This window comes from Andrographis paniculata, unplaced genomic scaffold, assembly GCF_009805555.1.
Source record: "Andrographis paniculata isolate CXL003 unplaced genomic scaffold, ASM980555v1 Contig45END, whole genome shotgun sequence".
NCBI lineage: Eukaryota > Viridiplantae > Streptophyta > Magnoliopsida > Lamiales > Acanthaceae > Andrographis > Andrographis paniculata.
Window position 1 is genome coordinate 3402601 of NW_026137579.1, and position 24065 is coordinate 3426665.

Genomic DNA, 24065 nt, shown 5'->3' on the forward strand with positions numbered 1-24065 from the left:
GGTCAAGAATCGGAAGAAACTAAAGCACCAAACGCAGGATTAGGATAAGATAAAGCTATAGTAGCTTATGGCACAGATATATAATTGCCAGGAAGGTTTAGCAGACTGTAAAAACTTTACTGATATTTTCTTGGAAGTGGTACCACTCCACATTAAGCACCATCCATGGTTGCTTGTAGTGGTTCTTCTCTATGGAAAAAAATAAAAATATATATAAAAAAATAAAAAATAAAAGAAACTCGTATTCACTAGTTTAACAAGCTGTAGATTGATTTACCCCTCATTCGATGTTGAATCCTGAGTGAAAGCCTGTGAACAACCAGGTGGTCTATCTGTTCTAACTTTTTCCTAAATACTGACTAGATCATTATCTTTATCTTTTACTTTGTATATCTTTTTGTAAGTGGGACCACTTATATTGACTTGAGCGCGATCCATGGCGGTGAGAAGATATCCTTTGCCAGGAATCAGGTGCCTTGCAGGTTCTTCTCTAAAGAAATAAATTCTTACACATCACTAGTTAAACTTATTGTAGATTGAATTACCTTCATCAAATCTTGTGTGGTTAACAACAAGATGGTCAGGTTTATTTATTATTTTTTTCTTAAATTCTGACTAGTGCATGATCTTTGTTTTTTCACTTTTTGAGAAGCAACAACAATGTTTACAAGGGAATAATCTATCACTCATACTATATTTATCTGACCAGTAAGATTTCCGCACCATCTTCTGAGAATCACATATCATGATTGTAAGATTCCCATCCAAACAAACAGCCTAAACATTCAAATATGACACTTCAAATCAAATATCATTTGCATCTCAAAGGATCTTTTCTGCAACAATGACTTCACTTCCAAACATTAACAAACGACAAATAGAAGAACACTACATAGTACATACATGACGTAGGTAAAATAGAGATTAACAACTAACCAGTTTGCAGATACACTGTTTGAAAATGACTACCAAATTCATGCTGCTGGAAGAAATCTCCTACAGATTGCAGAATTACGAACATGTTTCAACTTTTAACTCTGGCCTTGATTTTTCCAGAATTCTGAACATGTTTCTGCTTTATAATCTTCATTGCCAGTGTTTTCAACGGGACATTTACATCCAAAGGTACAAGCACGTCCTTCAGCTCCTGCCACTCAAGATCTTCAAAGTCTCCATCTTCATACACTACCCTATACCAACCGACTTCCTCATCAAACTTGTCTACTTTACCATTAAAGAACTGATCCCCAAACAATTTGCGCACTTCTCTTCCTTCCAACCACTCGCCAAGGCCAGCAGATTTTCCAGATTGCCAATCACTGACAGGCGAAGGAACAAGATTGGCCTCACTTGATGAAGCAGGCGGCAGTCCCTTTATAACAATGGCTGGTTCGCCAGGGATCTCAAAGACTTCCCGCGATGACTCCAAGAAATCCTCATTTCGTCTATTTTCCATCATTGAATGATGCCTTCCTCTATATCTATTGTCCAAACTTCGACCTACGAAGTAGTCTTGGAGATGAAATCTTTTGAAAAAGTAACGATGGAAAATCGAATAAACCCTTATGAGTTTGGGAATCAAGTCTTGTACAAATACAACTACAGATACATAAAAAGCACCGAAAGCAGATCACAAATACAGCGATTCCGACATCATTAAACAAACACAAAAATATGAACTGAAAATTGCAATTTCTTTCCAGATAGCCGGAATTGCAAATCGTTTCCAGGTACCAGGGAACGGAAAACCTTTCGATTCTGAGAGAGAAATGGAAATCGACGGCCAAGAAATCTATGAAATCGGTCGCTGCGAAAAATTGGAATCCAATTAAGCGGCAAATTAACTCATGGTATGGGCGTGCGGTTGGGATTTTGACCTGAAATGCTCGGTCGACAAGTCAACGCGAATTTGAAAGCGCTAATGCCAGAGGGGATTTAGGGTTTAGGGATTTAAGGCAGCCATGAGCGAAAATAGGGAAAAATTCAGGAACCAAGGCCAAGTATATATTCCGTAGCTCCTGTACTAGTAACTTTCACGTCCATTTAGGGGTTCACCGGTGACAAAAAATAATTTGAGTAGAGTTTCTTAAAATTGATTACAATTATTTTAATAATAAATTTATATTTATTATTTTAAAATTAAACATTAATATTTAGCATCACCAATTGCTATCAAATTTATCAATCACCAAATTTATTCTATTTGGGCACACATGGTTGCAACTAATACACAAATAAAAATGCAATCTTGAAAACCCAATTGATTACCCATGAACCAACAAAGAAGATGATCCCAAAATCCCAACTGAAATCTGGGGACATAATAAAATTTGAAGTTGGCCCCCCAACTTTTTCTCCAACAAATTTTTGACAGAGAAAGATGGAAGGTTAGCTATGGTCCTGTTTATGGGAGCTACTCTGTTTCCCATTTTTGAAGGCAAACAAAGCTTAAATATGAGGTAGGCAGTAGCCATGTGGCTGCACTTGCCAATGCACAGTTTTTCTCTCTTCACTTTGAATACAGATGTAGACATTTTGAGCTGCCCCTTCTTCATTCCACTCAATAATAAATTCCTGCAGCAAGACACTTGTTTCTTATCTCTTTGTATTCTATTAAGGCAATCATAGACCTGAATAGCAATGCTCTCAGTGTTCTTCCTTCCTTTTTGGTAAAATTATTGCCATAGTGAATGAGTGAAGGACACTTCCAAATAAAGCAGAATTGGAGACAGTGCCAGAGAGTGCACAGAGCTAAAAGCCATTCTGGTGGGGGCTAAAGTCCAAATCCTGATTTGAAATTTGAACCCAAAAAAGAAAAGCAGTTATTACTCACTCCTAATATCTAGAGTAGGGAATGTTGTAGAAGATCACAAACTTTCCATCTATCTGTTTACTTTACCTGCTATGGAGATTTGACTGGATTGGGTAAACTTCACAGAACTGATCCAGAAGCTATGGCAGAAAGAGTCAATGCAGATGCTAAATGGAGGTAAGGTGTATTTGGGAACTGCAATTTCATCATCTTCTTTTTCTCTTTTTATTAAATGTCATATATGAAATGGTTTGATGTTGTTTTGTCAGTGAGAATCAGATGGAAGGAGAAGATACTGAGAGGACTGTGAATTGTTTAAGAGGGAGATTGCTAGCTGAGAGAACAGCTTCAAGAAAGGCAAGAGATGAGGCTGAGCAATTGGGGAATAAGGTCTGCTCTGCTCTGTTAATGGAATTCATCTCTGCTTTTTCAAAATTTCAATCTTTTTTATTCATAAATCAATTTTTCATCCATAGTTGATGGAGCTGGAAAATCTGTTGAAGGAAGAATCGAAATCAAGAAACAGGGCTGAAAAGAAGCTGAAACTCCTGATCAAGAAGCTTGCATCCATGAGCATTTCCTACTTGATGGATAGTACAGACATTTCCTCTGTATCCTCATCATCCACTGCTTCTTCAAGCACAAAAGAACCAGAAATGAATGGTGAAAAAACCTGCACCGCAGATCTTCCTCAAAACAATAGTTCAGTTTCTGTGTTTGCAGACAATTTCAAAGAGGCAGAGATTATGGAGCAAAGTGTTCGACGAAATGCCTCAACAGACTCTCTAGCTTCAGAGCAGCTCAAGAGTACTGGAATTCATGATGATCTGAGGTGAAGTTTTCTTCCACTGCTTTGATCAAACTTAGTTACAACTTACAACCAAACATATCGTAATCGGTTAGATGACTCGACTAATGATCGCACTCATAATTGTTTGTGTTCTGATGAGGTTTTTTCTCATTGCAGCTTTGATCAAGATCCCGGAAACCATGTAGATAACTCAATGGCTTTAGTCACAGTTGATTTGGCGCCGCCAGAGAAGCCTGCCATTGATCCGAAAATTCTCGATGGAACAGTGAAGGAAGTGCTCGACACGCTGAGGCACGCTAAAGAACAGCTCCTCACCACAATGGAGAGACGGCGAGGAAACATGGTCAAAGTTGGTTAGATTGGAATTTGTTCACTATTTTTGGGTGTGTTGCTTGATCTTAATAAATGGCTTCCAAATTACAGTTTTAATCAATGTGAGCTAACAACAAGATCATCTGCCCATTGCACTGCTATAGCAGTGAGAGTTGATGGATTCATTGATCATCTAGTTGTGAGGAGTAAATCTTGTAAAGAAATGACATTATTTTTTTGTAAAATATAAACAAACCCCATGTGTTTTCTTTGATTTTTTATTTTTTTTATTTATTTTTCAATCTTTTTATTTTGCAATGCATATTATTTTCTTAAATAATATAATATTTTTCTTTACAACATTTTATATACAATTACTATGTAAATTTAAAATATAAATAGGAATACAAACCAAATCCGTCCCAACACTTGTACTTAATACATAATTATTTAATTCTCGTTCTTACCATAAAATTTTATCAAAATTATAGACTTTTAATTACGGTCTTATATGTCATTATTTTAATGTATTGCCGTTCAACATAATATAGAACATTATTGACTACAATTCGCTTATTATCAACTATTGTATACCATATTATTAGATCTAAAACGTTTATTATTATAAATTATAATATTTACATTTTCCTTTTATTTTTCCATGGGTACTTATAAACTAAAAAAATGAAATATTCCTTCTGTCCAAAAATAAATTTTTTCATTTGAGTTTTGTATATGGACTAAAAGTAAATTAGAATTTTATAGATGATATCAATTTTAATTACGAATATTACAAATATTCTAACATAGTTATTCTATTTATATAATGTAATGTTATGGATATTATGCCCCCCCTGCTAACAGATGATCTCATAAAAGTTAATAAATAAACTTAAATGTGAAGTACAGTCGAAACTTTTTGTTTATATATTCTAATTTGATTGGTATAGTACATATTTAATAACTTATGAAAATAATAATAATGATTAAAAAAATTGCACTAAAAGTACTATTTTATTTCAAAAATATCAATCAATATTATATTATATATAAATGATACATTTAATTTTTAAATAATTTATTTCTTAGTACTCAAAGTAATTATGTAGAATGATATCTCAATAATATTGGGACTATGACTTGAAAAATATATAAGCAACACGACAAAGGTACAAAATTTGTCGTATACATAGTTATTTTTTATTCTATTAAAAATTATTCAATACATATATTTCATAAAAAATGTTATACGTATAAAATTTTAAATGTAAAATGATTGAATAGTTTTGATAATCTCTATCCATAGATTAATTTCAAATATTATAGCTAATATTTGATATAATATTATATATAAAAAAATTAATTAATTAATATAATATTTTTTAAAAAAATACTATAAATAAATAATGGCAAAAATATATCTTTGCAAACATAGTGATATTCGAAGTAAAATTAAAGGAATTAAAGAAAAAAAAAAATTGACTATAAATAATGTTTTTTTTTTTTTTTCCTTGCTAAATGTATTTCATTTTCTTTCTTGTTCAGTATATATTATATATTCAATCAGATCATTAATTGTCACACTCACATACATTATATATAGATCTAGATAGATAGATAGATAGATAGGGAGTAAGTTCATTGTATGGTAGGTTATATGTCCGGTTACATGCAGATTCGGTACCACATCAGTACTTGATAGAATAAAGTTAGAAAATAATAGTAGTACATCTAATATTATTGGTTGATAATTAATAAGTTCCGTATTAAAAGTGCTTAATAATTTTATTTGAAACAATAAATACATATAATATATTCAAAATATCACATAAAATATTAACTATTACCTCAAATTTTTTAAAATTCGAATCAAAATTTAAATATCAAAACAATATAAGCAAAACACATCACAATCATTCAGCATGTTCATAATTTTATATCAATATCTACAAACACGATTTACAATAATTTTACAAACGATACAAAATAGTGAAATACAAGTGTGTGTATATATATATCTCATTTCAGCAGTGCTAAAATTTAATCTGAAGATGGCGAATGGCGAATGGCGAATAAATTAACACATCGGTACTGTATATGATGAGCGGCGGTCCCTTCGCTACCACAACAATCATTTAATCTGAGATCTCATTCTGACACAAAAATAAAAATAAAAACAAAAATATAATTTAATTAATCCTGCTCAAAAAATCCCAAGACACGAAATTCTCTTTTTGTTATCCATTTGATAGATCCAGGAACAAACTCTGTCAGCATCAGTTCTTTGATGGGTTCTCACAGCTAAGACTGTTGCTGAAAGTGCAACAAACTGCCATGGAAGGTCCACAGTAGCTCGACCCAGGTTCAAGGTATGCTGCAACTGCACCCCTCCATATTCTCTCATCTAAATATATCTTGCTTCCCTGTCCTCCTCTTCCACCAGACACATTTCCGATCTGCCCATACTTTTTTTCAATTTTATCTTCTTGTTAATTTCTTTCACATTTATGCTGTCTGCCCACTCTGCTCGCTTACTGCTATATTTGGGTATACTATTATATATCTCAAACTTATCTATCTCTATTTTGGATCATATCATATCTCAGTGATCTGTTGCTTTAATTGGAGTTTCTTCTTACCATGTTTAAGGTTGTGTGTGAATTCTGATTTGTACGTACGTAGTTGTGTGAATACAATATGGTGAAGCCTTATTGGAAAACACTGCTTGGGGGTGCCGGAAATTGGAGATCAAGAGGCGACGGAAACCGCCGTGGCGGCGACCGGAGAATATGGCACAACTCCGGCCATCACTTTTCCGGCGAATTCTCGATGGCTATGGTTCAGGCCAATGCGTATTTGGAGGATCAGGCCCGGCTCGAGTCAGGGCCACTGAGTTACCTTCAGTCGGGGCCGTATGGTACTTTTGTCGGCGTTTACGACGGACACGGCGGCCCGGAGGCGTCGCGATATGTAAACGAACGCATGTTCGATAATCTCAAGAGTATGTTTCAATTTCATCTCCTCAGAGATCAGATCAATCACTTTAATTTCACTACTAATGATTAAAACTTCTCGCAGGATTTGCTTCGGAGAATCAAGAGATGTCGGCGGATGTCATAAGAAGGGCGTTCTTTGCGACGGAAGATGAATTTCTGTCCGTAGCAAGGGAGCAATGGTGCGACAAGCCACAAATGGCTTCCGTCGGGACGTGCTGCCTCGTCGCCGTGATATGCGAGGGATCTTTATACGTCGCCAACGCCGGCGACTCCCGGGCAGTCATGGGCAGGGTGGATGAAGATGGAGAAATCAGAGCCGTCCAGCTGTCAGTGGATCACAATGCTAAAGAAGAATCGATAAGAGATGAGCTGCAGGCACTGCATCCTAACGATCCGCAGATAGTTGTTCTAAAGCACAAAGTTTGGCGAGTGAAAGGCCTCATACAAGTAAGAACTTGTATATGTTAACTTAGTAATTACTAATTTTTTGTTCTTTTACTTAATAATAGCTGTGGTTATGATTTCAGGTGTCGAGATCGATCGGCGATGCGTATCTAAAATGCCCGGAGTTCAACAGGGAGCCATTGCCGGCTAAATTCAGGGTGCCGGAGCCGTTCGAGAGGCCGATTCTGAGTCCAGAGCCGTCGATAGTTGTGCATGAGGTGGAGTGCGAGGATCAGTTTGTGATATTGGCGTCTGATGGATTATGGGAGCATCTCAGCAACGAGGAGGCGATCGATATCGTTTGCAGCCATCCTCGCCGTGTAAGCCATGCATCGTCATAAGTCGCTCAAGATTGATTATATATGGATGTTCGATATTAATTTTGTTTCTGATGAAGCAGGGGATTGCGGGCAGGCTGGTTGAAGCTGCGCTGCGAGTGGCGGCGAGGAAACGGGAGATGCGATTCTCGGACATGAAGAAAATCGAACCCGGCGTGAGGAGGCATTTCCACGACGACATTACAGCGGTGGTGGTTTTCATGGACGGATCTTGTGGTGGATCTTACGGTGGTGCTGTTTCTGTAAGAGGAGGGGAAGATGTCTTCTGCTCTGGTGACTTGTGATTTAGGTTAATTATATATAATATATCTTATCTTTGATTTAGGGTTTCTGAGAGAGAATCCATTTCGTCTCATCTCATCTCATCCCATGTCTGATGTTTTTGAAGAGTCTGGGAACAGATCTGCAGCAGGAGCTTTGCTGTTCATTGCTCTTGTATAAATTATGTGTTGTCTTGTCTGATTCTGGCCAAGCCAATGAATTATTGAATCGTCGTTTATCAAAACATATATCTACAAATCCCTTTTCAAATTGTGTCGTAATTTAACCAAAAACAAAAAAGCAAAGAAAAGATAAATATACCTTCATAATTACTGGTTTTGATACAACCAAAACATGAAAGGGTTATTTTTAACTATTATAGAATTTTTTAAAAAAAATAAATTCCACTATAAGGTAGAATTATAATAATATATATATTAGCGAATCAATTTTAATATATTTAAACATATTTAAAATGCTCATTTGTTATGAATAGCGATCTTTGACAAACCAAGATTTAAAATATTGTTTTGCACTGATACTCAACGCGGCTGTGTGGTTCACATATATAACATAACAAAACAAGCATTATAATGATATGTTTTAGTATAATTTTCTGTAACCATGTATTTTTTATATCACGTGAACACACTATGAGTGTTTTTTGTCTTTAATGTTTTAATTTATGTATTGACTTTAATGACAATAAAATTATTTTAGGGCCACCCATAGTTTATAATGATACTATTAATTTTCAACTTAATCTTAAAATAAATTCAGTAATTTCGTTGATTTTTTATATATTTGTGTACAAACTATTATTTTTTAGTATCATTATTTTAACTATGTATCATAATGAGTGTGTTTATCCTTGATGTTTGATTTAAAATATTTGTTTTTGATATTTAATATGAAAAATCATACTAGTAATAAATAAATATATATATTTAATTTGTATTGAAAGTTTCTTATGATAAAAATATATTTGGATGAACAAAGCTAAAATTTACAAGTGATTTTAAAATATTAATTCCAATATTGCGTGTTGATAATGCCATTCCAATTTCCTTGTCCCATCATCCATAGTGTGATGAAGGGCAATAATATGCAGAAATATTTTGCATTAATTGCGTTGAATTGCAAGGTTCATGAACATGGGTGTGTTTCCATGTATTATTGGGTCTATTCATTGTTTTAGGACGAGGTGTATATTTAAATTGAAATAAAATTTAGTGTAATTTAAATCAATATTTACTAAAAATAATTAGTGTTTCCAAGTAGCCCAAAACATAGGCCCAGAGGGATTGGGCTGTATGGAAGCCAAGAGATAGATCTAAGACACTAGCCCACTTAAAAAATTGTACGGACATACTATGCCAAGAGACAGGGCAGAGGGATTGGTCTGTATAGAAAGCCAAGAGATAGATCTAAGACACCAGGCCACTTAAAAAATCTTACGGACACACTATGCAACCAAGAAGAGTATAGAACATCTGTATCCTATGTATAACAGATCATTCCCAAACCTAACCAACTGTCCGACGTTACTAAACAAAAAAACTACACACATTTGGGTCAAACACAAATGGGTTTAACATTGTCACACAAAAAAGGAACAATAAACATCCAGACAAAAAAACCAACAAACAAGCAAAAACAATACAAACAACTCAACACAAAAAAACACAAACAAATCATACAATATATAAACACAGCACAAACAATATTGCAAAATAATACCAACGCGGCACAAGAGGACACAAAAAGCTTAGTATGTTTGAACATAGATTAATATTAACTTACAACAAGTAAAAACTCAAACAGACAAATCGATCAACACAAACAATATTACATTATCCCACAAACAAATTTAGTTAAATATTATTTGAATTTAGTATCTATCACAATGAATTGCCCATAGCATATATAAATATAACATACAATCACAAGCAACATAGCACAAGAAGCATAAAAAATTCAACAAGTGCATTATGCCACATATAAATACAATACACAAGCATCACACAGGCATAAATATTACATAAAAAGCCAAACCAAACATATATAAGCACAATATACAATCACAAATAATACGACAAAACAATACAAACATAAAAATAAGCAGCAAAAAGAGACACCACAAGCTTAGTATGTTTGAATATAGATTAAATATAACATTAAGAAAGAGTACTCAAACCAAAACAAATTACCAATACAAACAACACAACATTGTCACAATGAACTAACCATACCATATTCAAACACAAGACACAAACACAAAAAACACAGTATCACAAGAAACACAAAAAGAGGCCATAAACGCACCATACCATACATAAAAAACAATACATAAGTACAAACAACGCAACATAACAAGACAAACAATACAAAAGACACTAGAAGCACAAACAATACGGAAAAACAATACAAACAACACAAATAAACACAACATACAAACAAAAAATTATACAACAAAACAATACAACCAACATAAAAAAAAAAAAAAAAAAAAAAACTAGCACAAATTATACAACAAAACAACCAACACAACAAAAGCAGTAAAAAAAAAAAAAAAAAAAAAAAACACCACAAACTTAGTATGTTTAAATATAGATTAAATAACATAACATGCAAAAACTCAGACCAAAACAAATTATCAAAATCAACACAAACAAAACAACATTGTCACAAACAAATTCAGTTAAACAAAATATTTGAATCTAATATATGTCGCAACAAACTGAACATACTATATAAAAACACAACTAACATCACCACAAGAAGCACAAAAGAGACCACAAGTCTAGTATGTTAAGCACAACCACACACTACCAAGACAATTTAGCCCAACGCTACGTTGCCAGACCTGTAAAGAGTCCAATCCCTTTGTTGGCCGAGCATAATATATAGGCATTGAAATTATTATAAAAATGAAACTAAATATAACTCTATCCGTGCTGCATCTTAACAAGGAAGAAATTGTCATAAAAAGAAGCGATAAAACACGTACCAACAATTATTTGGTGCTAGTGTTGGTTGTAAAGAGCAGCTGTAGTTTGCTTCTTGCACAAAATAACTTAAACAAATCCAGTAGAAGGAGAATACAGAATCAATTTAGGGAGGTAGCTTCTTAATGGACTTCAGTTTGTTTTGCTAAATATAAACAAGTTAATCCATAAAGACAAAATGATGAAAAAAACTCACCTGCTGGGTTGCGGTAGTTTTCCTTTGTGAGTCATGGTAGCTGATGAATATGACATCACATAAAAATTTTATGCCAAAGTCCAGTGGCTCTAAATTCTGAGAGACATTTTCACCTGCCAAGTCAAAGAGTAAATAATCAAGCAATTTATGGGAGGATATGGTAAAGCATCAAAACATATCACATAACTGTACAAGTTCCTTGTCAGTTGTTCAATGAATGCAGATCGTACTACAATATTTATTTCATACCATTTCTTCACATTAGGTAGTGTTGGATGATAAGAGCAGACATAGTTTCAGTTCCTGCACAAAATAATGTGAAATAATAAAGACATCAGTAAAATGAAACAAATAATTGGTTGGTGATGGAATGCAGGAGTAACCAGCCATATTGATTGATTTAATCGTTGGTGTTGCTTCCACACCATTAACACCACAAGATGCCCAAACCTAACCCTGTATCCAATCATCGACTAAACCAAATAACCTAAACAAATCCGTTAGTAGTAGAATAAACTATCAAATAAAGACAAAATGATATAAAAAAAAAAAAAAAAAATCACCAATTGGGTTGTGGTTGTTTTCCTCTTTGAGTCATTGTAGCTGATGAATGTGACATCACATCCATTTTCTGCCAGAGTCCACTGACATGTTCACAGAACATTAGAGAAAGGCATCAAAACATAACACATACCTGGACAAGCTCCAAGCAAGTTTCCTTATTAGTTGCTCAATTATTGTAGATCCTACACTCCCTATGCAAACTATTGACCATCTTTCTGCATTGTAGCAACAATACCAACAGAAAAGTGTAGAAATAGACAATCATATAATTGTAAAGTATTTTGGATTACAGGAAATTAAATATAAATTATGTCTCTGCATTGGATTTGGAGCTAACAATACCCGAAAAGAAGTGTGTGTGTGTGAGTGTTAAGCCAAGATATCAGTCAAATAATTGGAATAATCGACAATTCATACAAATCTCTGCTCTCTAACTTTGATTTTTTTTTTCCTATTTATTTGCTTGAAACCTCAAAACCACAGTAATTAATCATCTCCAGGGTCTTAGAAATCAAACGCAAGGCAATAGCTTTTAAGGCATTGGAATACAAAAAGAGTAAAATCAAATAAGTTAGTCATTTAGGAACAAGATGTAGAACAACAATTAAATCAAGATCAACAAAAACACTATAGCAAAGCTTACAGATCAAGGAATTTGGTTCTGATACTTCTAAGTTTAATATAAACAAAATACAGAAATGATGCTTGTTGTGTGACCCCATGTTTGTTCTGATTTGTAAGTGAATGAAAAAAGTCACAATTAGAATGAGAAAAGTCTAGTAAAATTTTGAATCCTTCAAGTCTACACAGCAAGATTGTCACTTAGGTCTAAATCTCCAATTTTAAATTGAAAATATCGGTCAGTTATTATTGTAAAATAAACTGAAAATAACCCTTTGTGTGGTGCAACTTAGCAAGAAAGAAATGATAAAGAAAAGAAAGGGATAAAATAACATACCAGCATTTACTAGATGCTATTTCTTCAGACTGGGAAGTGTTTGGATGCAGAGCAGCCTTAGGTTCCAATTCCTGCACAAAATTATGGAAAATACGACTTAGTTAAATAAAGCAATAATTGGTTGGTGAGGAAATGCAAATGTAACCAGCTGGTGGTGTTGCTTCCACACCAAGAACTCTGCAGGATGCCTAAAACCAAGCCCACATCCAATCATCTAAACCAAATAACCTTAAAAACTTCCAACCATATGAGGCTACGCCCGCAATTTGAAAGAAGAAATCTGCTTGATTGTAAAGGACAAAATATATCCATAAAGAAGCAGATTGGGATATTTGAAACAAAACAGTTTAAAAAAAAATCACCCACTAGTTGTTGTAGTTTTCCTGGTGAGTCATTGCAGTTGATGAACAGAGCATGACATCCATCTTATGCCAGCGTCAGCAGCTCTAAATCTGGAAAAGCATTTCCCTTTTCCTAGTCAAAGTGTGAATAATCAGTGACTGTACAACCTACACTCCATATGTTGACACCATACGCCAACCTACACTCCATACGTTGACACCATACGCCAACTATCAACTATCATTCTGCATCACAACCAACAATTCTGAAGGAAAAAGTGACTGGTGATCATATTTGTAAGTAACTTGGAAAACAACAAATTATGTAAAAATTATCTTAAGAAAAATGTAGAAACTGATGATTAGATATTTGTTAAGTAATTTAGAAATATAAACAATTAGATATAACAATGTTTAATACCTCTGTAGCCATTCATAGTGAAGAACCCCTTTCAATGACAGGTTAATATCATGACCCACAAACTAGAGGAATAATTAAATACAAACGCATGTTTGGTTAGAAAATATATATCATTTTTTTTATTTAACCTCATCACATTAGGGTGTTAAAGTGAAAATATCCAAAACTAGAGTTATGTTGAAAGTTCGATTTGATTGCTTGAAAAATTGATTGTGGTACTAAAGTGAAAATATCCAAAACTAGAGTTATGTTGGAAGTTCGATTTGATTGCTTGGAAAATTGATTGTGGTACTTAAGTGAAGAATCTTGACTTAAAAATGTGTTAAAAACCAAAATAGAATACACATAGATGCAAATTGAATAACTCTTTAGTATAGAAAATACCTTTGTGCAATATATAGATATTCTTTATATAGGATTTCATTCATTCTTAAGCATTCAGAAAAAAATACCAAAATGAAACAACAAGTCTACACTACATACACTAAATGCGTACAAATGCTGATTGAATATTAACATACAAGCAGCAAAAATAAGATAATATTGTTATATTGCCTACGAAGAGGAACTTAGAACCTAAACGATTCAGCTACGGAAATTGAGGAAAGCAGATTAGAAAAGAAAATTAAAAAATTAAAAATTAAAAAAATACATGTAAGGTTTAGATTTACCCTTCCATTCAGCTACGGAAATTGAGGAAAGCGGGTTAGAAAAGAAAATTAAAAAAAAAAAAAAAATTGAAAAAATACATGTAAGGTTTAGATTTACCCTTCCACTTACAAAATAGTTTGTGGAATCACTTAATTCACCATCCCGTCAGTTGTAAAAGAGTACCCAAAACCTCAATTGTTTAGCTTTGACGAGCAAGAGTAATTGTCGAAAAAAAACAATAATCAATCATTTATTTACTTATTTTGAAAAACACATTTAAGGTTTACGTTTTCCCTCGAATTCTAAGAGATGATGTGTGGAATCACCCAAATTCACCACCCCTCTAGTTTGAAAGGATAACCTCTAAAAATCTCAATTATTTAGCTTTGACATGAAGGGCAAGAGTAATTATAAAGAGATGGTGTGTAGAATCACCCAAATTCACCACTCCTCTAGTTTGAAAGGATAACCACTAAAAATTTCAATTATTTAGCTTTGACCAGCAGGCAGGCAAGAGTAATTAGGGGAAAGAAAACAATGATCAAATTTTATTTTTTTTTTATGAAAGAACACATTTAAGGTTTGAATTTTACATTTCACTTTAAGAAATGGTGTGTGGAATCACTCAAATAAGATTGAATAATAACATACAAGCAGCAAAAATAAGATAATATTGTTATATTGGCTATGAAGAAGGAACTTAGAACCTAACGGTTCAGCTATGCAAATCGAGTAATGCATGGAAAAAAAAAAGAACATTTTTTTTTTTTGAAAAAAACACATGTAAGGGAGTAATCAAAACCTTAATTGTTTAGCTTTGATGGGCAAGAGTAATTGTGAGAAAAAAATAATAATCAATCATTTATTTACTTATTTTGAAAAACACATTTAAGGTTTAGGTTTTCCCTCGTATTTTAAGAGATGGGGTGTGGAATCACCCAAATTCACCACCCCTCTAGTTTGAAAGGATAACCTCTAAAAATCTTAATTATTTAGCTTTGACATGAAGGGCAAGAGTAATTATAAAGAGATGGTGTGTGGAATTACCCAAATTCACCACTTCTCTAGTTTGAAAGAATAACCTCTAAAAATTTCAATTATTTAGCTTTGACAGACAGGAAGGCAAAAGAAAAAAATGATCAAATTTTATTTTTTTATTTTTTTTATGAAAGAACACATTTAAGGTTTGGATTTTACATTTCACTTTAAGAAATGGTGTGTAGAATCACTCAAATAAGATTGAATATTAACATACAAGCAGCAAAAATAAGATAATATTGTTATATTGGCTATGAAGAAGGAACTTAGAACCTAACGGTTCAGCTATGGAAATCAAGTAATGCATGAAAAAAAAAGAACATTTTTTTCTTTTTTGAAAGAACACATGTAAGGGAGTAATCAAAACCTCAATTGTTTAGCTTTGACGGGCAAGAGTAATCGTGGGAAAAAAACAATAATCAATCATTTATTTATTTATTTTGAAAAACACATTTAAGGTTTAGGTTTTCCTTCGTAGTTTAAGAGATAGTGTGTGGAATCACCCAAATTCACCGCCCCTCTAGTTTGAAAGGATAACCTCTAAAAATCTCAATTATTTAGCTTTAACATGAAGGGCAAGAGTAATTATAAAGAGATGGTGTGTGGAATCACCCAAATTCACCACTCCTCTAGTTTGAAATGATAACCTCTAAAAATTTCAATTATTTAGCTTTGACAGGCAGGCAGGCAAAAGTAATTAGGGGAAAGAAAACAATAATCAAATTTTATTTTTTTTATGAAAGAACACATTTAAGGTTTGGATTTTACATTTCACTTTAAAAAATGGTGTGTGGAATCACTCAAATAAGATTGAATATTAACATACAAGCAGCAAAAATAAGATAATATTGTTATATAGGCTATGAAGAAGGAACTTAGAACCTAACGGTTCAACTATGGAAATCGAGTAATGCATGAAAAAAAAAAAAGAACATTTGATTTTTTTTTTTGAAAAAACACATGTAATGGAGTAACCAAAACCTCAATTGTTTAGCTTTGACGGGCAAGAGTAATTGTGGGAAAAAAACAATAATCAATCATTTATTTACTTATTTTGAAAAACACATTTAAGGTTTAGGTTTTCCCTCGTATTTTAAGAGATGGTGTGTGGAATCACCCAAATTCACTACTCCTCTAGTTTGAAATGATAACCTCTAAAAATTTCAATTATTTAGCTTTGACAGGCAGGCAGGCAAGAGTAATTAGGGGAAAGAAAACAATGATCAAATTTTATTTTTTTATGAAAGAACATATTTAAGGTTTGGATTTTACATTTCACTTTAAGAAATGGCATGTGGAATCACTCAAATAAGATTGAATATTAACATACAAGCAGCAAAAATAAGATAGTATTGTTATATAGGCTATGAAGAAGGAACTTAGAACCTAACAGTTCAGCTATGGAAATCGAGTAATGCATGAAAAAAAAAAAGAAAATATTTTTTTTTTGAAAAAACACATGTAATGGAGTAACCAAAACCTCAATTGTTTAGCTTTGACGGGCAAGAGTAATTGTGGGAAAAAAACAATAATCAATCATTTATTTACTTATTTTGAAGAACACATTTAAGGTTTAGGTTTTCTCTCGTAGTTTAAGAGATAGTGTGTGGAATCACCCAAATTCACCACCCCTCTAATTTGAAAGTATAACCTCTAAAAATCTCAATTATTTAGCTTTGACATGAAGGGCAAGAGTAATTATAAAGAGATGGTGTGTGGAATCACCCAAATTCACCACTCCTCTAGTTTGAAATGATAACCTCTAAAAATTTCAATTATTTAGCTTTGACAGGCAGCCAGGCAAGAGTAATTAGGGGAAAGAAAACAATAATCAAATTTTTTTTTTTTTTAATGAAAGAACACATTTAAGGTTTGGATTTTACATTTCACTTTAAGAAATGGTGTGTGGAATCACTCAAATAAGATTGAATATTAACATACAAGCAGCAAAACTAAGATAATATTGTTATATAGGCTATGAAGAAGGAACTTAGAACCTAACGGTTCAACTATGGAAATCGAGTAATGCATGAAAAAAAAAAAAAAGAACATTTGTTTTTTTTTTTTTTTTGAAAAAATAGATGTAATGGAGTAACCAAAACCTCAATTGTTTAGCTTTGACGGGCAAGAGTAATTGTGGGAAAAAAACAATAATCAATCATTTATTTACTTATTTTGAAAAACACATTTAAGGTTTAGGTTTTCCCTCGTATTTTAAGAGATGGTGTGTGGAATCACCCAAATTCACCACCCCTCTAGTTTGAAAGGATAACCTCTAAAAATCTCAATTATTTAGCTTTGACATGAAGGGCAAGAGTAATTATAAAGAGATGGTGTGTAGAATCACCCAAATTCACCACTCCTCTAGTTTGAAATGATAACCTCTAAAAATTTCAATTATTTAGCTTTGACAGGCAGGCAGGCAAGAGTAATTAGGGGAAAGAAAACAATGATCAAATTTTATTTTTTTATGAAAGAACATATTTAATGTTTGGATTTTACATTTCACTTTAAGAAATGGTGTGTGGAATCACTCAAATAAGATTGAATATTAACATACAAGCAGCAAAAATAAGATAGTATTGTTATATAGGCTATGAAGAAGGAACTTAGAACCTAACGGTTCAGCTATGGAAATCGAGTAATGCATGAAAAAAAAAAAGAATATATATTTTTTTTTTTTTGAAAAAACACATGTAATGGAGTAACCAAAACCTCAATTGTTTAGCTTTGACGGGCAAGAGTAATTGTGGGAAAAAAACAATAATCAATCATTTATTTATTTATTTTGAAAAACACATTTAAGGTTTAGGTTTTCCCTCGTATTTTAAGAGATGGTGTGTGGAATCACCCAAATTCACCACCCCTCTAGTTTGAAAGGATAACCTCTAAAAATCTCAATTATTTAGCTTTGACATGAAGGGCAAGAGTAATTATAAAGAGATGGTGTGTGGAATCACCCAAGTTCACCACTCCTCTAGTTTGAAAGGATAACCTCTAAAAAGTTCAATTATTTAGCTTTGACAGGCAGCCAGGCAAGAGTAATTAGGGGAAAGAAAACAATGATCAAATTTTATTTTTTAATGAAAGAACACATTTAAGGTTTGGATTTTACATTTCACTTTAAGAAATGGTGTGTAGAATCACTCAAATAAGATTGAATATTAACATACAAGCAGCAAAAATAAGATAATATTGTTATATTGGCTATGAAGAAGGAACTTAGAACATAACGATTCAGCTATGGAAATCGAGTAATGTATGAAAAAAAAAAGAATTTTTTTTTTTTTTTTTTGAAAAAACACTTGTAAGGGAGTAATCAAAACCTCAATTGTTTAGCTTTGACGGGCAAGAGTAATTGTGGGAAAAAAACAATAATCAATCATTTATTTACTTATTTTGAAAAACACATTTAAGGTTTAGGTTTTCCCTTGTATTTTAAGAGATGGTTTGTGGAATCACCCAAATTCACCACCCTCTAGTTTGAAAGAATAACCTCTAAAAAATACAAGTGCGTAGCCTAGAATCACTAGATGGTTTAGATTTTTCTTTTCATTTTAAAGAGTGATTTGTGAAATTACACAATTTACCATCCCGTAAGCTTTAAAAGAAAACCATTATCCGCAATTGTCTATAACAGAAAAAAGTTCATATGTGAGAGAAAAAATAACAAAGGAATTAAAAAACAACATATTTTAATTTGAAAATTCAATAAAAAGTTACTAATTTATATTTTAAAAGTGATCAGTTGTTAACTTTGAGTTGTTCATATCACTTTAACAAGTAACAAAACGAAAGAAGAAATTAACGAATCAAAACACTAATAAAGAATAACATAAGGTAATATATAGTTCTAATAAAAAAGGAATATAAAATCACTTACTTTCATACAGCACTGAGATCTCTGCGATCTCTGCCGTTAAAGCCCTATCCCCTTCCGCCGCCAATTCAGCAAACTCAACTCATTTCTGCACACAGTTATGCGACATTGATATTCCAAAAACTCAGACATCGGATGCCACTTCCACTTCCTACCAAAGTAGTTTGCGTTCAAAATCAATTACTGATCTGAGGATATCATACCTGTTGGCTATCATCATGAGCCATCTTTATTCTTTTGTTGCACACTGCAGGAACCATCCACTGGAAAACACGATTTGATAACAGGAATTGACGTTTGAGTTCAAAGAGCAAAAGAGAGAAGAAAATTGAGAAAGCATTTGTAATAAAAAAAAAAAGGGGAAGATGAATTGAAAACACTACATTTAGAGCGACATAGGAAACGTGGAAACCTTTTTGAAATTGAAATAAAATGCAACAATTGATACAACAGCCAGAGTCGAACCGCTCTTTCCTGTATGTTTCTGAAAAAAAAAAAAAAAACAGAAAACTGAAGAGAAGGAAAAGATTAACCGATGAAAATTAATTGTAACAATCGGATCAAGGCACAAGAAATTTTTGAAATAGAAACGTCTAAAATATTCACGAGCAACCCTTACTTTGAAATTCCATAACTTGAAATTGAAATATCCAAATCCACTTAATCCCATCAAACCCTAACCCTCCAAGAAACCAAGAAAGCCGCTCATCCGATTCCACATATCTGTATTAAAGTTACTTGCAGCCTCGGAAGATAAATGCAAAAGGAGATTAAAAGGGAGAGAGGGTAGAACATACAATTTGGTCGATCCTCAGGTAAACGAGAGCGCTTCGAGGAAGAACATGGGAATAGAACAAAGAATCAGAGAATAGAAATTAGGGTTTCGAAGAAGAAGAACATGGGAATGAAAACTAGGAATCAATATAAATTTTGGGGCATCATGGCTTAGGATCGTACGCCCCCAACCGGTTAAACAAGCCCCGCCGGGATAGGAACGCCACCCCCAGCGAACCTAACAGCGCGTGCTGCTCCCTCTTGCTTCGATGATGATGTATTGACAGAAGTGCCGCAGATACTTTATTCTGAGGCATGCTTCTTGAACACGCAAATATGCTATGTTCTAAAACATACCATAATTAAAAACTCAATATTATTTCAAAATCAATTCTGAACAAATATTACCGTTACAAGGTTAAAAGGTAGTTATGTTATTAGCCCGGAAATATTAAAATATATTCTAAAATGCACCGTAATCAATCTACAACGCTCAATATTATTTCAAAATCAAATTTAAATAAATATTATCGTTACAAGGTTAATATAAGTGAATAGTTTTAGGGTTAATACGATATAATGTGATTAATTGAATACAATATTACTGTGCGAAAAAAATAAAAATAATAATAATAATAATAATAATAATAATAATAAAAAAATATAGAAAAATTAAGGGCATTGGTGTAAGTCTAAAATTGGTACTTTTAATTTTTTTAAATATTATATTATATTGGACTCATTTAAATTTTTATATTTTTCCTTAATATTTTATTTATATTAAAATATTTTATTTTTTATAAAATTAATTTTATATTAATTATAAATGAAAAATAGTACTATTTATTTATACTATATAAAATTTTATTTTTTATTATTATATATCATTTTTTAAAAATATTAAAACATATAAATATTTATTAAGAATATTATTTATATATTACCGATTTATATTTTATATAAAAAACTTACTTCAATCTAAAGCGTAATATTTGTTTATTTAAATATCTTTGAGTTTGTTTATTTAGTGTTTTGAAATATAAATATATATATTTATAAAATATAGATATGTTTAACTTTTATAAAATGAAATTCCGATAAATCAAGGGTTTTAAAAAAATAATAATAGCAAAAAAGTCTGTAATTATCTATATAAAACAAAATCATTTTGATACATCCTTATAAAATATTTTAAAAACTTGAATATATGAACTACGGAGTTCAAAATCAATAGCAAATCTTAACAATAGTTCTAGAAAGATAGTTTTCAGTGTAATAATGTGTTTTTTTTTTAAGAAAAATTAAAATAATAATAGCTAAAGGTCTATAATTATATATATATATATAACACAACCATTTTAATACATCCTTATAAGGGTGTGTTTGTTTGGGGGTTTGGATTTTGAGTTGAGATTTGAACAGTAAAAATTTTGAATTTGAATAGTTGTATGATGTGATATAAATAGGTATTGATGTGATGTTTTGAATGTAAAATTAATTTTTAGTATAATATAAAAAATAAAAAATAGGTATTTAATTTGATATTTTTGGGGGAAAAAAATGAGATGAATAGTAAAATTTTAACAAAATTCTACAAACTTGAATATATGGACGACCGTTGAAAATCAATAGCGAATCTCAACAATAGTTATAGAAAGTTCTCAGTGTAATAATGTGTTTTTTTGAAAAAAAAAAAAAATAAATTGAGTTTTTTTTAGTTAAATTTTGATTTAAATATTATTACTGCTTCCATTCATAAATATATAAGTCATGCAATTACAAATACCTAATTCTTTTTTAGTTATTATAGATTTACTTTTTATATAAATATTTCTATTTTATTGTTATATCATTATTTTTATGTAAAAAAAATTTTAATTTTAATTTTTCGCTATAATTAAAATACTATTATTAAATTTTGTAGCAAAAGTAAATATTACTTTTCAATTGTATTTTTGATTTGTACTTGGAATAAATAAATTTAAAAAAAAATCGACACTGTTACAATTTATGTAATTTACATAAAAAATAAAAAAAAAAGAAGTTTTTAGTGGAAGAATCCGATCCTGCCCCACTGTGTGACGTGCAACCAGAAAAACTGTATGGCGTCTGCTCCGGTGGACAAGAAAAAAGCCATCAATTGGCTGTTCCTTCTCCTCGGACAGATGCTCGGCTGCTGCAAACTCGTCCACTTGAAGTACTTCTGCAAGCATACGGGAAATCATCGAACTGGGCCAAAGGAATGTGTCCTTTATCTCGCTTACAAGGAGCTCTATAAGCAGCTCGGTCCGCCATAGCCACTAATGGATATATATTGCACTCCCCCTTTATTGGATATAACTTTGGATCAGGTCTCGAAAATTTCGAACTATTTTTCGGAGGCCACTTAAATGGCAACGAGTTTTACTCTTCGGACTGCTATCCGAGACACATTTCGGAACTTTTAGAAGATAGCTTCGGATTTCTTTTAAATTCTGAAGCTAATTTTTCGAAAGACTTATCTTGACTTATGTTTATAATAATTAATATTATATATATATATATTTGAGGAATTAAGGTTATTAAGCGGTCAAATTTGCTTTCCATTTTTGTATTTCAAAGATCGTGTCTTTGGTTTTGGTCATGCATGTTTTCATAATAAAGAAATATTAAATTGGTATATAAAGAAATTGTTTATTGTAATGAATAGTAAAAGTATAAGGTTGACGTTAAGAGTTCAGCTCGCACTATATCCGGGAACTTGTTTAAAATAATTTTTTGTTGCGTCAAACCAGGTATTTAAAGCATATTTCAAATTTAAAAACATTAGAACAACTATTCATTTACAAAATTTCAAATATCTTTAAAATTTTATCTAAACAAGGAAGATGATTGGGTGCTGATAGTGTAAACAAACCCTACATTATTTAAGATGTATCATTGTTTCAACTACACACGATGAAAATATACTTGGTCAAATTTGCTTTTACACTTTTAAAAATTATGCTTATTTATTAATTGTATAGTTTATTACTCCCTCCTTGTAACATTTTCAAAATAAAAAATAATTAATTATGCTTAATCTCTATCCACACTTTATCCCCTCACATCATCCAAATAAAAAAAATAAAATATATATTTCTCTCTCTGTCACATCACCTAATCTCTAAATTATCCTACTTAATATTGTCCACCTAAAAACCGGTGCTAAAAATAAATGTTGGACCTTGTTTGGGACAGAGGGAGTATTATTTATTATATATTTTTTTATTGGATTTCACGGTTTTTTTTTTTTTTTTTTTTTTTGCAGTGTTTTAAATTAAGGTTAAATTTGTATATATATAATCAATCTTTGTTTGTTTAAATAATTATAAAGAAAGGGTTTGTTTTGTTGTAATGACCAATAAAAATACTTACACAAATCTAATTTTTTTTTAAAAAAAAAGAAAGAGAAAATAATTTACAATCAAACAAATTTCTATCATATTCTTTAAATAGTATTATATTTATACAATAACTTTTTATATATATAATTTTATATCTTAAAATGACATAATATTATTAATATAAATTTTGTATACTAATATAAGTCCGTATGGTCATAACTTAATTCTGTATATATATATCTATATTATAAGAATATTAAATAAATATGAAAAAGTTTAATTAGAATTATAAATATTATATGTATTATATTATCTTAATTCAAAATATATTATGGGTGTGTTTGTTTGGGGGATTGGATTGGATTTACAGTATTCATCCATTTTTTTCCTCAAAAATATCAAATCAAACACCCATTTTTCATTTTTTATATTATACTAAAAATCAATTTTACATTCAAAATATCACATCAATATCTATTTATATCACATCATACAACTATTCAAATTCAAAATTTTTACTGTTAAAATCCCAACTCAAAATCCAAACCCTCAAACAAACACACCCATATGAATTTTACTGTATAGTTTATTAAAAAAAATACTTTAATTATTATGATATATTCATAAAAGATGATAATTAAAGAATTAATATAATTAATGAATCTATTTTTAACCTTATAAAATTTAAATATTATAAATAACTTTCTTAATTACAGCAGTTAAGTATTATTTAAGAATTAGGTAAATATAATAAATATTTTAAAAAATGAAAACGTGGCATTTAACTTTTTTCTTATAAATAAAGTCTAAAGAAATCACAACAAAAAATAAAAATCCTAAAAAATATACTTCGTAAAAATGAAAACAACAAAAATCCTCGTGATCGGCCTTGTCC

At 31.4% G+C, this 24065-nt stretch overlaps 2 protein-coding genes and 1 long non-coding RNA gene across 19 annotated transcripts; 2 read left to right on the plus strand and 1 right to left on the minus strand.

The window, feature by feature from the left end:
* The first annotated feature begins 2295 nt into the window (after positions 1-2295).
* On the plus strand, positions 2296-4052 carry LOC127252251 (uncharacterized). Its single transcript, XM_051276368.1, has 5 exons — positions 2296-2459; positions 2939-2989; positions 3082-3202; positions 3289-3644; positions 3780-4052. The coding sequence occupies exons 1-5, from the start codon at positions 2395-2397 to the stop codon at positions 3979-3981; spliced, it is 795 nt and encodes a 264-aa protein (XP_051132325.1). The 5' UTR covers positions 2296-2394; the 3' UTR covers positions 3982-4052.
* Positions 4053-6136: 2084 nt separating this feature from the next.
* Positions 6137-8231, plus strand: LOC127252246 (probable protein phosphatase 2C 38). 5 transcript variants are annotated; one of them, XM_051276357.1, is made up of 5 exons: positions 6137-6304; positions 6585-6936; positions 7014-7378; positions 7459-7695; positions 7776-8231. In XM_051276357.1, the coding sequence occupies exons 2-5, from the start codon at positions 6633-6635 to the stop codon at positions 7995-7997; spliced, it is 1128 nt and encodes a 375-aa protein (XP_051132314.1). In that variant the 5' UTR covers positions 6137-6304; positions 6585-6632; the 3' UTR covers positions 7998-8231. The 5 variants fall into 5 exon arrangements, with proteins under 5 accessions (XP_051132314.1, XP_051132316.1, XP_051132315.1 ...); XM_051276359.1 differs by having other exon boundaries at positions 6139-6304; positions 6618-6936; XM_051276358.1 differs by lacking the exon at positions 6137-6304 and adding an exon at positions 6324-6482.
* Positions 8232-10578: 2347 nt separating this feature from the next.
* On the minus strand, positions 10579-20122 carry LOC127252026 (uncharacterized). 13 transcript variants are annotated; one of them, XR_007839007.1, is made up of 14 exons: positions 19829-20122; positions 19651-19754; positions 19444-19515; positions 19235-19294; positions 19035-19119; positions 13067-13174; positions 12870-12980; positions 12701-12771; positions 11742-11957; positions 11562-11665; positions 11428-11481; positions 11179-11291; positions 10985-11050; positions 10583-10840 (listed from the first exon to the last, which is right to left on the minus strand). It is a non-coding gene; the product is annotated as an uncharacterized LOC127252026 (long non-coding RNA). The 13 variants fall into 13 exon arrangements; XR_007839011.1 differs by having other exon boundaries at positions 12929-12980; positions 19829-20121; XR_007839006.1 differs by lacking the exon at positions 12870-12980 and having other exon boundaries at positions 10584-10840; positions 19829-19859; positions 19989-20122.
* Positions 20123-24065: the final 3943 nt, after the last annotated feature.

Coding starts and splice junctions, on each gene's coding strand:
- LOC127252246 (XM_051276357.1), top strand. CDS start 6,633: ATGGTGAAGCCTTATTGGAAAACACTGCTTGGGGGTGCCGGAAATTGG. Junction 6,937..7,013: donor CATGTTCGATAATCTCAAGA/GTATGTTTCAAT, acceptor AACTTCTCGCAG/GATTTGCTTCGGAGAATCAA. Junction 7,379..7,458: donor GAGTGAAAGGCCTCATACAA/GTAAGAACTTGT, acceptor TTATGATTTCAG/GTGTCGAGATCGATCGGCGA.
- LOC127252251 (XM_051276368.1), top strand. CDS start 2,395: ATGGTCCTGTTTATGGGAGCTACTCTGTTTCCCATTTTTGAAGGCAAA. Junction 2,460..2,938: donor AAACAAAGCTTAAATATGAG/GTAGGCAGTAGC, acceptor TAAACTTCACAG/AACTGATCCAGAAGCTATGG. Junction 3,203..3,288: donor CTGAGCAATTGGGGAATAAG/GTCTGCTCTGCT, acceptor TTTCATCCATAG/TTGATGGAGCTGGAAAATCT.